At 37.3% G+C, this 12,227-nt stretch overlaps 1 protein-coding gene across 2 annotated transcripts in view; it reads left to right on the top strand.

The window, feature by feature from the left end:
* The window catches only part of ZNF292 (zinc finger protein 292), a 55,377-nt gene that overhangs the window by 24,037 nt on the left and 19,113 nt on the right, over nucleotides 1-12,227 (top strand). Inside the window, exons 2-4 of one of the 2 annotated variants that reach the window (XM_071741369.1) lie at nucleotides 1,581-1,735; nucleotides 2,249-2,327; nucleotides 3,748-3,883. In XM_071741369.1, the coding sequence (XP_071597470.1) occupies nucleotides 1,581-1,735; nucleotides 2,249-2,327; nucleotides 3,748-3,883 (370 nt within the window). Of the gene's footprint in view, nucleotides 1-1,580; nucleotides 1,736-2,248; nucleotides 2,328-3,747; nucleotides 3,884-10,217; nucleotides 10,316-12,227 lie in introns of those variants that run through there. The other variant, XM_071741370.1, reaches the window with a different exon arrangement.

The raw sequence follows: 12,227 nt of genomic DNA, 5'->3' as shown, positions 1-12,227 counted from the left end.
GCCTTCACTTGCAAAAGCTTCTATTAATCTTCCTTAATATAAACTTATCTTATTGGCAGAAGATACTTGGCAGATTTATTATGGCCAGGCCAGCTCTACCAAGTTTGGACAATTAACTCAATAAAACTGAATGCTATTTTATGCAGCCTATTACTCCATTGGTCTGATACCACTTGTGTCTTTTGGTTTGTTGTGAGTATTTTTGTGGGGTTTTTTTTTTGTTTGTTTGTTTTTTGGGTTTTTTGTTTGGTTTTGTTGTTTGTTTTTTAATATATATGTTTAGTCTAAAATGAGAAACCTGTTGTTTCAAGCTCATCAAAAAAAGGAAAGTAATTTGTGATGGCAACTGTTCATCTCTGATTATGAAGCTGACTCCTTGTTTGAACTAGGTAGGATTCCAAGCTAAGGCTAATTTTCCCAGTATATTCAAGGATCTGTATGAACAGTTAGTTTCCCTGAATGTTTGTCCATCTTTTATTCAATGCCACCAGCAATTTGTTTCACATTTTCCCTTTACGGAGGTATAAAATTGGTTAAGCTGTAATATTTATTTAGGAAAAAGCAGTCGTGTGTTGTTTTCTCAAAAAAAGTCAAACCTGAGCACTTAAGTTTGTTCCATGAGGAAAATTGATTGTACGAGTATGCTTCTAATTTTTCATTTTCTCTAGTACTACACTGTATTATCCATCCAAAACATCATTTCAAGACTCAGAGTGCAGGTTCTAAAGTGTTCTTTCATGGGCTGTTTTTTATTCAGCTTTGCTGCTTTACCACTTGAACATGTTATGTACTACAAATCAATAAATGAAATCACAGCACATCTGGTTATGTGAGTATTTGGGCAGGAGACCTTCTACTGATGTTTCTTTCAAGATTCTTTGAAGCTGACTCCTTCTTCTGAACTGATTATTTTAATGCATTGATTGCAATTGCCAAATGAAGTAGATGTTTGCTAAGATTGTTAGCAGCTTGTTTATCCTGTCCTCCTTTGTTGTTTCTTCCATGGTTCTGCTGTATTTTACTCTTCCTTGATTTCTCTGCCATGTGAAGAGATCTGTGGTGCTTTTTTGGATCATGTAAAAAGTGATTTCCTGAAAATACCTGTGTTTGCATGGTGGCAAGAGAGAGGAAATGTGAAACTGTTCCTGGAAGTAGAGAAGTTAATTTGAAAGCATTAGCCTTTATTTTAACTTGCTTTAGAAACTGAACTGTAGAGGTGAATGTCTCAAAAATCAATTTTCAGTCCCGTAAGTATGTCATGTTCCCAGATATGCTCTTCAGGCTTTTTTATTTGGATAATATGAATGTAAGCTGAATTTTGTGGGGATATAGTTGGGGGGGAGGTATCTGTCATAACATTTTTATATGTTAAGAAGATGATTTTTGTGTGAACATTTAAGTTCCAGTTGTTAATGAACCAGTAAACTTTAGGAAGAAAGTAATGTTTTGAGAACACATATTAATTCGTATCACAGGAGATAGAATGAATCATTAAGAAGGGTAGCATGCTGATGAGTATACAACTAAAAAGTTAAATTTATTCCTCAATTTTGGGGTTATTTGTTCCTCTTCCTAAACAGACTTTGCTGGAATATGCAGAAAAGTGGAAAACATCAGAAGACCCTCTGCCCCTGTTAGAGGTGTATACAGTGGCTATCCGAAGTTATGTTAAAGCACGACCTTATCTTACCTCTGAGTGTGAAAATGTAGCCTTTGTGCTTGAACGTTTAGCACTGTGAGTATGTTTTTCAGCTACTAAAACTAACCTATATGGTATTCACTTTTCACTGTCTAAATGTTTTCCCAATCTAGTTCACAATTAATAGAAATTCTAAATAGGTTGGGAAGCACCTTCCTTCCTCATGATGATGCTGGATGTGTGAGAGAGGATCCCTGGTTGGAAATAGAGCAGTTCTGAGAAGGACTTCTCTGATGTAGGACAAGCCAGCATTCCTGGCTTGAAACACATTACTACTATTGGTCTGCATGCACTCTGAAAGTGCATAAATTTACACACACATTTCAATTATTTTTTTTTTTAAGTTATTAGTGGGTTTTGTAGAGTTTGCTTTTATAGATTCTGCAAGTGTGTTCCTGACTATCTTTTCTTTAGATGTGCAAACAAACCAGACTTTTATGGCCTTGGTATTTCAAACAAATAACTGCTTGGATAGTACAACTAAGCCTTGTAGTTTATATATTTTAAAAGCCAGAATTCTGTCAAATAATATTCCTATTTGCCTTCCAGAAGCTGTATTGAACTTCTGCTGTGTCTGCCTCTTGATTTACCTGAAAATAAATGGAAAGAATTCCAGGCTTTTGTACAGGTGAGTTTGTTTCATGAAATGAAGATTCAGTAGCTTTTAAGAATGGTTTGAAAATGCAGGAATATTAACTATAGAGCATGTATGTAGACTTGTTTCCTGGTGGCTGATAAAGATCAAGCCCTTCAGCTAGAAATTCTACATACTCTGTAGTAATTGCTGTCAGCCATATCACTTGTCTGCAGAAAAAAATGTTTAGATACTTGAAAGAAAGCTCATGTTCTAAAAGGTATTTGTCTATTAACACTGTCAGAAATGAAATAATATAATGTAAGACATTCTGTACAATTTATAGTTGTACACTTGGGATTTATTACGAGTGAAAGATTTATCACTACTGCAGGACTGTTAGATCTCCCAAAGGGCACCAGCAGGTTAAGTATGAGAGCTTTGCTTTAAAGGAGGGTGTTGAAACAAGTTCTGTTACTCAGTATTTATCAGAAATATTTAATGGGAGGTCCTGCCTACAGTTTGGAGAAAAAAACAAAAGTGAGGGTTAAGGAAAAGGAAGAAAAACAGTTATCCCAGGATTCTCAGCCTAAATAATGTAAGAAGATGTAAGAACTCTTTTAGAGTTGAGAGTGAATTTTGACTAGCAAATGCCTGATATAAATCAGTTCTGAAGAGGTGTGTTTTGTGCAGGGAGGTTTCAGTACCCTTTAGAGCAGATGAACAAGTTAAAAGTAAGATAGAGATGAGGCCTTCTTGTTTTTTAGAACCAGTGTTAGTTGCACATTGGTATTCAAGTCATGGATTTTTCAAGGTATTTAATTTGCTCCCAAGCGTATCTCTTTACAGAATCTACCCTGGTATCTAAATGCAGTAGAAATCATTTTAGTGGATTTTAAAACTCCAGCTTGCCTTCATCATAGTCACACAGAGCCATGCAGTGATGCCTTACAGCTTAAATCTTTTACCTTTAGAAAAATACTTTTCAGCGTCTCCAGTGCATAAAAATTGATCTGCTGAGGAGTCTGAAAAAAATCAGAGTTTGAGCAGCTGGTTCCAGGACAGTATGTGGAAGAGAAGATTTGCTCACCTATTTAAAGGGGAAGCCTATTTCAGAATCTAGTTATAGAAACTGAAGATGGAGCCTTTTTAATAAATCTCAAGGAAAGTTTGAGGCTCTCAGTCTCTTTGTTTCTCTGCTTAAATCCTCTGCTTGACAAAGACAGAAATAAAGCCAGCTTTAGGTGTTCCTGCCCTGGCAGGGGAGTTGTACTTGATCTCTAGAGCTCCCTTCCAAGCCCTCCCATTCTGTGAATCTGTGGCTCTATATAGAATGAATATGGGGTTTTTTTATACTTTTAAGTCTTTGTCTGGTAAGGTTTGGTGGTTTTTGACATAAAGCATAAAGGAATATAAAACACACACTCCTAGTTTTTTCTTAACAATACTTTGTTTTGTAAAATGCATCCTCCAGGCAGCTCATAAAAACCTGATGGAAAATGGCAGCCGGGAGCTTCATATTTTAACTACGCTTACAAAAGAGAAAGGAGTGTGGAAGAACCCAGTGTTGTGTAGTATTCTTTCCCAGGAACAGTTGGATCCAGATAAAGGTAAAATTTAAAACAACGTTTGGGGTAAAATATACTTAATTTTTTATAATATAGTGAAATATTATGAAGATATATGGAAGTATTTTATTCTGTGATTTTGTTGAATGTAGTTTATGTGATAATTCATAAGCTATACAAATAAACAGACTTGTAGAATTATCTGAATTATTAAGACACTGTTCCTAGGAATATGGAAATAATTTAATGGTCGTATTTTGCATAAAATTTAATCATAGCAGCAGATTTTGTGCTGTTTTCTTTATAAGCTGTGTGAATGGAGATTACCCCGTTGTGAAATGGCCTGTAGATTTCATCACTGGTAGATGAAATTAATTTGACATAAAACAAAAAATAAAGAATACTTTTTTTTTTCAAACGAGTATGACACTTACTCAGTTACGAAATGCAAAGAGGGGCATTACTGAAGATTCATTTAGACCAGGGTTCTGAGAAGGCTAACAGCAGTTGCATGTGGAAGAGTACATGATCAGCAAAGGCATACAGATATATTTTCCTGATGTATTTTTTTCCCATTGTTAATGGTTTGCAGTTCAGAAGTGGTATCCTTGTGTTAATAGGTTGTAGCTGATTTTTTTTGAGTCTTTGTCTAATTGGTTTTAGAATCCATATGAACCCTCCCAAGCATCTGTGACAGAGTTGTGGAATTTTCACATCAAGTAAAGTAGTTCCTTTTACTGTCTGACTCTTTTTAGCCTGCTGCCTGCTTACTTCATGTGGTATTCACTATTAAAAAGTAAACTATCCTTGCATCTTTAGATGTGTGCATCTTTTCAGTAAGACATTATTCGTTAGACTGCTGTTATATCCTATCTTCCTCCTTTTGTATTGTCTTTATTCCATACCATCTTCTAGATTTATTGGCCTATTACTTATATGGAAGACTAAATACTTATTCAGAAGTGATCATGCAGATGTACTGATTTTCCACTTCATTCTGCAAACCTTTAGTAATATTTCCTAGTGGTAGACTTTATCCTTGTCTGAGCATTGAACTAGTGTTTTCTTAAAACTATCTGGTTTAGTCCTGATTTCCCTCTTGAAGCGTGTAGGTATTTCAGCATTAGGATTTCCCCCTAACACACAGCCTATTTTTTATATGTACAGTTAGAACTGCATTTTTTCACCATGAAAATCACTTTGGAGTTTAATATTTTAATTTTGTTATAGTGTGTTACAGAGTGTAGCCCACTTCAGCCTTTTACAGTTGGAATGTTTTTACTACACTGCTTTTATCAGCATGTTTTGTCACCTTGTTCTCTACCCTCCTTTTCCAAATATTTATAAAAATGCTGGACAGCAGAGGTCCTGGTACAGATCCTCAGGGAACCCACTGAGAGTTCATTTTGTTTTTTCCTCTTTTTTTTTAACTGATAATGAATCCATGTAAATATCTTCTTTTTACTACCACTTTTACTACTAAGTATCTTAGGGGTTCTGAGGGACTTCTTTAATGCCTTCAGGAAAGTAATTAGATCTCCTTTATTCATATTATCATAATTCATCAGGTAAGTTCAGAATGTATAATGTGGAGGGTGGTTGTATTTATTTATTTAACAAAAGTTGTGCTTACTCTTTGTCACAGTTTAACACAGGCCCGGCAATTAAACCGAGTAACAGACGCTCTCTATTAATCTCTCTCTCCTCTCTGATAAAGAAAGGAGAGAGAATAAGGGAGAGAGACTTACGGGCTGGAAACTAAACTACACAGCTTTAATGAAACAGTAATGATAAATAGGAAAAAATTACTAAATATATACAAATATACAAGAAAATGGATACCACATTCCTCCCCCCCAATAACTCTCACGTCACCACCGAGGCTGCAGGGCAGCCCTGGGAAAGTCCAGGCTGGACTCCTGGAGTCGGCAGCAGTTGGGAACTGGAGGCAGGAACACACAGATATGGGCTGGCACGGATCAGGACCACAGGCAGATGAACGGACGGGATCCTTCCAGGGTGCCAGGGTGAAGGAAGGGAAGCAGGAAAGGCAGGAAGGGCAGGCAGCCTGAAGATGGAAATCTGGCTTGGCCCTCGTGATGCCTCAAATTTATACTGAGGATGACGTGTATGGGATGGAATACTCTGTTTGGTCAATTCTGGCATCTATCTTGTCCGTTCCTCCCCAAAGGAGGGATGCAGGTGGGACCTCTTTATGTTTTCCTCAGAGCTGAGCAGTGTCCTTGGCTCTGCACACCAGTCTCTAGCAGTAGCTATAAACATCAAGTGTTATCAGTCCTAGAAGCACACACTGTCTGAGAAACTTGCTGTTAATTTCAGCAAGTGCAACTACTTACAAGAGACTTAGCTGAAAGCAAAAGTACAAGACAGAAAATCACCTTTATCCTGGCCCAAGCCAGGACACTCTTCTACAACATCTGCATTTTGCCACTTTAAATAATTTATTGTACTTCGGATACATAGGTTGGATTAGTATGCAGTTTTCTGATTGGTGCTGGTTCCAAGCTGTAGTTTCTCAGAACACTTGCATGGAGGACCAGAAGATGCTGGGACACTGAAGAAATTTCTTTTTCTCAAAAATAATAAGATCTTGCAGTTTTGCTGTTCTGAGAGAGGACCACATGAAGGTACCTTCATCTTTTTGAATGAAGATGAGTAATCTTTTGAACAAAAGAAGAGTTGTCAGTGGTTTCAAGGTATTTTCTTAGTGTAACTTCTTTCTGTTCAACTTCAGGGTCCAGGCTGGTAGATCAGGTGATGTTTCCAACCTAGAAATTGTCAGTTAGCCTTTCATAATTTTCAGTTTTACACCATATTCTCATTCATTCAGCCATCATGAACCATGTGGTTGGGGGTGGGATGCCATCCTGTGGATATGTTTGGAGGTGTTTTTTTTTTCCCCCTGTAGTATCAGGGGCAAGATTGTTATACCACATACTCTTATTTTTGTTACTTAGCTGAAAAGCTGTTTTCTAGCTATTGGCGTCTTCTTTGATACTGCAGTGTTTTGTGTAATCTTCTTGTTCCTTTGAAGGATATTTTAGTAATACCAAAACTCCACTGCCCAGAGAACTGGCTTTCTTGTCTGTAATCCAGCATTCCTCTGGCGACCACTTACCCTCTTTCAGTGGACAACTGCCACTCATAAGTCTTCAACCTTGGCTCCAGTATAGCAGTCTTTGGAATACTTGTAACCTTTGATTACAGGATTCTGGTCTTGTCCATAATGTTGCCTTTACCATTCACTATTTTGGAAATTCACAAGTATTTAAGTAGTTACACTGGGTGTTACCATTTGACAGATTTGATCAGTTGGGTCTTTGACTAGTGGTTATTGTAAACATTTTATCTGTTGGGGATGAAACAGCTGGTTAAGACTGCAGGTGCTTTTCAGAGTATCATCCTCTTAAGCTTTGTTAATGTGTTTTTTTTACCTCTTTCTTTGTTTTATTTTATTTCAGTCTTGGTACTATCAACTATGACCTATTCAGAATAATTATAACCTGTTCAGAATCTTGAATATAACCAGGTATTGCTGAAATTTAGGTCAGTGGGTATCTCTTCCTGAAGACCTCTGTTGTTGACTTCCAGAAGGTCAGTTTGCATCTATTATAGGGATATGTCAGAGAAAGACCCTTTTCAAATCCCCTATTTGAAAATTGTTCAAATTCAGGACATAGTGTTAGGGAAAAGTTAATTTCCTGTGATCATACAGCACAGGTCATTTGTTTTGGTAAGTCAGGCAAATGCAGGCTTATCTGAACTGGACTCTATTCTCTTGTTCTTTTAGTTTTGGGAATAGATTGCATGGGTTCCACCTAAATGATGAGGAAGGACTCACTTCCTAAGGTGTCAGGGAGACTTCTCTGAGTGGCATGTCATTAAGTGTGTTACTTCTGACTGCCTAGAGCACAGCTCAGTTTTCTGATTGATGTACATCTGTAAGAATTTATGGACTAAGGAGCTCAAAAAAAGCAGAGGGTGAATACTGAGATGTTTGAAGCACTGATGAGACCAGCATGCCTGTCACTAATTCTTTGATCCTGATAGGTATTACTGCATTTCTAGAAGATATTAATACACTACTAAGATACAGAATACTAAGATGTATCTTGAACTGTGCTGCAGGAACTGCATACATAGAGCATGTACAGATACAGATTTGTGTGTGTGTGCATATGAGGTCTTTTCATACTGGAAATATTTTCTGGCCACTCATCATCACCTGCTTGAGTGACAAATGCTGGCATTGCCCTGGATTTTTAGCCCATCTCTGACCACAAATGTTGGGAAACCTGGCTTAAGCTACCAAATTCTGTGCAACAGATGTCATCAAATAAGAGATTCTTCTCTTGAGAACTGCTATAATGCTGATACCCCATTTGAGTTGTTTCTGGGCAAAATTTGTCTCTCTCCCAGCATTATCATTTGGGGCTTTGGTTGTTCCTGTAATGCTAGTCTGTTTTGTATGGAAGACCAGCTTGGGAATAGCTCATCAAGGATCCAAATTCCTATTTTTTTCTTATTCGTGACTGATGACTCCAAAGAGTATTTGCAGAAACTTTGTCAGCAGGGTCTTTGGATGTCATCTGTGGACCTCCTAAGTGGACATCTGGAGCTGGTAAAATTACTCATGGCTACCATCTGAGAGACTTCCTGAGTGAATCTCCTTTTGAATTACTTGAATCTGTTTGGTATTGTCATGAATCAGTGTACATTCAGTTGAAGAATGTCCAGGCAGTCTTCAGCTCCCTCAGAGCAGTTCTGTGCTGAAAAGAGAGATCCTTCCCCCAGTTCTGCATATATTGTTTTTTTCTTGCTTCTGTCCCTTGCCTATGCCTTTATCCAGCAGGACCCATAACAATTATATGAGTAGGTCTGCAACTTCTTGATTGAAATTCTGTTTCCTCAATGGTATTACATTTAAAAGTGTTCTCAGGAACTGTAAACTACTTGGTTGTTCATGTAAATTTTCTTCTTTTTCCATTTAAACCGGTCTCGTGTCTTCAAACAATGTCAATCAGATTTAGACTTTTGTCTATGTAGCATCATGGACATCTTAGACTTGAGATCATTCAAAGTTACATGAACTCATCAAGTTACAAGAATAGCAAAGTACTCATCCTTTCAAATATTTCAGAGTTCCTTTATGAATACATTGGTAACATTCCTTGCCATGAAGCACCATTCAGCCAGTATCCATCAACCTCAAACAGTGGGAACAGTCACTGAATCAAAACAGAAAGAAATTTGGAAAGCTGCTTTAGCTATGAAGAAAAAAATAATCTTATCCTCATAAAATTCAAGGTGGCAGTATTAGCTGTGATAGCTGACCAGTCTGAAAGTAAGTGGTTTACCTGCCTTAGCACTTGGCTGCTATTTTCATATTGCTGTTCAGACTTTCAGATACTTCAGATATTCAGCTGCATTACTGCTTTTTCTTCGTGAGACAGCATATGATGAGCAAGAAGTGCTTTTATTTGGAGAGAGAGGAATTTTCCATGTTTCTCCACTTTATAGATTGGTTAGGGAAGAAAACCTTAGTTAAGATCATCTTGAATTCTCCAAATGATAGTGCATCCTTGGTCTTACCTGTCTCCTCCTGAATTACCAGATAGCTTAAGTTGAGATCAGGGCTGATTTTAATAATGAATTGAAGCCAGTCTGAATTTGTGACAACACAAATTCGTTTCTGGAGCTGTTTGGATAATCTGGTCAGCCTAATTTTGTCATGTGCCAAAGCCTGAAAGTGGAAGTATATCTTAAGTGGTTTGTTTTATGTGATAGCCTATGCAATGGTAAAACACTCTACTACTGCACTTCAACCTTCAGTTTCTGTTAGTGTGGCTTGTGCTTCTCAGCATGGACCTTCTTTTCCATCCTCAAGGCTCTCATATTCTTGTAGTGATGGTGAAATCCATCAAAGCTGTCTCTCTTATCTCCTTCACTGGCATTGAGGGTGAGTGGAGGAACTGTTTTGAGGAAAAGGATCTGAGATAACCCTACAAAAACCAGGCTGCTGCTGCTTTTTTATCTGATTCTTATTATCCTTAGAGATTTAAGCCTGGATGTCAAGAATAAGTTCTTGAATTTTGCATCAGTTTAAATGGAGTAGTCAGACTTCTGAAATATTTCTCACTGAAAAGAGGTTCAAGCATACAGCCATCACTATTCAGCCAGCATGGAACTGTTTTCAGTAATCAGAGCATCTGCCACCAGAAATCAAATTGTATCAGCAGCCTCACTTTAAAAAAAAAAACCAAAAAAAAACCCAAAAAAAATAGGAAAGAAAAAGTATTTGCATCCCAGGTATATTCAAAGCAGCCACCTGGAACTTCTTTTACCCTTTCACCAGACAATATGCCATCGTAGAAGCATCCAGGATTGGTGCTGCATTCAGCAGAGTTGTGCTGGGATGTTGTTTGCATGAAGGATTCTGAGACCCAGCTCCAGGTAAATATGAAAGCATCGAGTACAGTTCAGAGTTGCTTACAGTGTGAACGCACATGTGGACTAACACTTGAAGATGGCTTAGAGGTTACTGACTGGTAACTGAAGTTCTTTGAGATGGATAGTCCACATGTACATTCACCTGCTGCCTGCATCCTCCTTGGCCAGAGTGACATTGAGAAGAAATTAAGGTCTGTGGTAGATTAATCTCTTATCTACCCAAGAATTGGCGAAGGGTAGAGTTAGTGGGATTACAAGTGCTTTCAGTAGGGCAAAAATTCTTTGTTTTGTGCTCTACAAGTCCTCCAGTCAGCCAACACGTGACATACATGTGGACTGTCCACCATAGAGAACTTATTACTACAAAACTGTGCTTGCAGCTTATTCATGCTCTTGTGTGCTACTAATCTACAGATTATCTTTTCTCTTTTAATTTATGTATGGTAAAAGCATTACCTGTAATAAAAGTTCATAGTAGTTCTTATGGACTTGACATGCAGTCACTTGACACTATGATCTGAGCCTGCAGCTCTGAGGTTCAAGTGAATAATGGGGAAACTGTGTCTAAAAGGTGAGATTCCAGTATCTCCAAGTATACTTGCCAAAGTTAGTAGATCATAGTCTGTCAGATGTCATCTGCTCATCTTTTTTCTCTCACATTAATTTTATGAATTTTCTGAATGTTCTGCAATGTTTTATGAATTCTGTACACGTAAGTTTGTGAATTTTAAGGAATGGTAGAGCATTGCACAAAACTTATAATTCTTTGAATAATCATGACATTGGTACACTTTATTATTCTTGCTAAATATTTCAGGTTTTGTGCTTGCAGAGGTTAACTGACTTGTGCTGAAATAGCAGTATGTCTTAAAGCATTTTTACCAAGCTTTATTCCTTATGGTAAACTAACAATTTGTGTACAATAGCTTTTAGAGTAGACATCGCACTATGAAATGTGTTTTGCAAATGTTAAAAAAAACAAAACAAACCCAACAATAAAACAAAACCTTATGCTTAAGACTCTTCCCCCGCACAGACTTGCTTATTCAACCTCAGCACTGGTTTTTGTCTTAAAATGTTGTACGTAGTCCAGTTACAAAACAAATATAATTGAAATGTGTTTTGAATGAGAATTCAGATGTTAACGATAATGATTATAATCACTTGGATTAGAATAAAGGCTTAATAGCTAATATGTAGCTTTGACCCTGAGGTCTTCCTGTATCTTGTTGACAGGATAACAGAAAATGTTCTGTTGCTTATGCAAGGTAGACTGGCTGAAGCAGTAAACATGAAAGGAAGGGGATTACTGAGGTCTAGTAGATAGAATACAGTTTCTAAAATATTAAATGCAGTAATTACAATAATAAATCTGAGAGAGATGTCTTGGGTTACCTGTATAGCTTAAAATCTAAGGTCTCGCTGTATCTTGTTACTGAAATAAGCTAAAATGTCCCTATGTTACTCCAGGAAGGCAGTAAAAGCTGTGGGTGAAAGGATTACTGGTACCTGGTAGGAGGAAGAGCAAGGCTAAAACTATTTAATATATTTAATCACCGGGTCATTTGTGGGTTGACAAGAGTATGAACTCTTTGTATAAGGCATTGGTAATGACATTAAAGGAGCATTTATTGGGCTGCTTAAAAGGCAGATGTCCTTTAATAAACACAAAAATTATCTACCAATTATCTGCTAGTGTGTTTCAGTTTTCACTTGTTCCTACATGAATAAATATCTGGTCATGTCTTCATCAACATGGAGGGAGGAAGAAAGAGCTTTTTTTGACTAAATATTCTTACACATCATTGAGCCATGGCTGACCATTTGTAATAGTGCATAAGGATCCTGAACAAGTAACTAACAAGTTGGTTGAAGTGATAATTCAACCATGAATCTGAAAACGCATGAAAGATAA

Source organism: Heliangelus exortis, chromosome 3, assembly GCF_036169615.1.
Source record: "Heliangelus exortis chromosome 3, bHelExo1.hap1, whole genome shotgun sequence".
Classification (NCBI taxonomy): Eukaryota; Metazoa; Chordata; class Aves; order Apodiformes; family Trochilidae; genus Heliangelus; species Heliangelus exortis.
This window is presented reverse-complemented; position numbering and strand designations above follow the sequence as displayed.